At 48.0% G+C, this 1,074-nt stretch overlaps 1 protein-coding gene across 1 annotated transcript; it reads left to right on the top strand.

Annotated features, from left to right (window-relative positions):
- Nucleotides 1-7: 7 nt before the first annotated feature.
- LOC103399185 (follistatin-A-like) lies at nucleotides 8-829 on the top strand (the record flags this gene model as incomplete). The annotated part of the gene is made up of 3 exons (XM_008337909.3): nucleotides 8-20; nucleotides 173-391; nucleotides 486-829. Coding segments are annotated over 3 exons (531 nt in total), but the record flags the coding sequence as incomplete, so codon positions are not given.
- Nucleotides 830-1,074: the final 245 nt, after the last annotated feature.

The following is a 1,074-nucleotide window of genomic DNA, read 5'->3' as shown; positions in this document are numbered from 1 at the left end:
CATACCTTGCAAAGGTGGAGGTGCACTTATTTCCCTTCGTTTTTTCCCCACACACAATAAATACCACTCATTCGGTTCAATAGACCTGATGTGATTTACGCACAGAAAAGCTGAACGTGTAAAGCGCATTTTACGCACGGGCACCGTGTAACTGAGTTTTTTATTTCATTAGAAACGTGCGATAATGTTGACTGTGGACCCGGGAAGAGGTGCAAGATAAACAGACGGAGTAAGCCGCGCTGTGTGTGCGCACCAGACTGTTCCAACATCACCTGGAAAGGACCGGTCTGCGGCTCAGACGGGAAGACCTACAACGACGAATGCGCATTGCTGAAGGCTAAATGTAAAGGTCAGCCCGACCTTGATGTGCAGTACCAAGGAAAATGCAAGAGTAAGTAACCCTAATTTCAAAATATGCATGTTAAAACTTTTTCTTTAGACACGATTCGGTTCGATTTTTTCTTCCAATTGTCTCGTCGGGACAGAAACGTGCCGTGACGTCCTGTGCCCAGGCAGCTCCACATGCGTGGTAGACCAGACTAACAACGCATACTGTGTGACGTGTAATCGGATTTGCCCCGAGGTGACGTCACCTGAGCAGTACCTGTGTGGCAACGACGGGATCACCTACGCCAGCGCCTGCCACCTGAGGAGAGCGACGTGTCTCCTGGGCAGATCTATCGGAGTGGCCTATGAGGGGAAATGCATCAGTAAGTCTGCGTCGACACCAAGTGCGAGTGAGACTGTGGTGTCTCCCAGCTTCTCTCTCTCTCTGAACATATAAGTGCACTTTTCTTCCTGGACAGATCTGCAGATTTTCACTGTTCATTTTGCCAACATTCCACCGAGGAGGGGGGTCTTAGAGGGAGAAAAAGTATAGAAGTAGAGTTTGCTAGTTGCTTGTGTTTGTTCAAGAAATGATAGACAATTATTTCCTGATGTTGGTAGCACTATCCCATATGGGAGAATGGGGGGGGGGGGGCAATAGCAAAACAGGTGAGTGCTAGGGGTCATGCTTTAACATGCTTTAGGTCAGTGTTTCCCAACCTTTTTTTCTGGGGACCCATATTTTAA

Source organism: Cynoglossus semilaevis, unplaced genomic scaffold, assembly GCF_000523025.1.
Source record: "Cynoglossus semilaevis isolate Cse_v1.0 unplaced genomic scaffold, Cse_v1.0 scaffold5087, whole genome shotgun sequence".
NCBI classification, from domain to species: domain Eukaryota; kingdom Metazoa; phylum Chordata; class Actinopteri; order Pleuronectiformes; family Cynoglossidae; genus Cynoglossus; species Cynoglossus semilaevis.
Note: the sequence above shows the minus strand (reverse complement) of the source record. Positions and strands in the feature narration are given on the sequence as shown.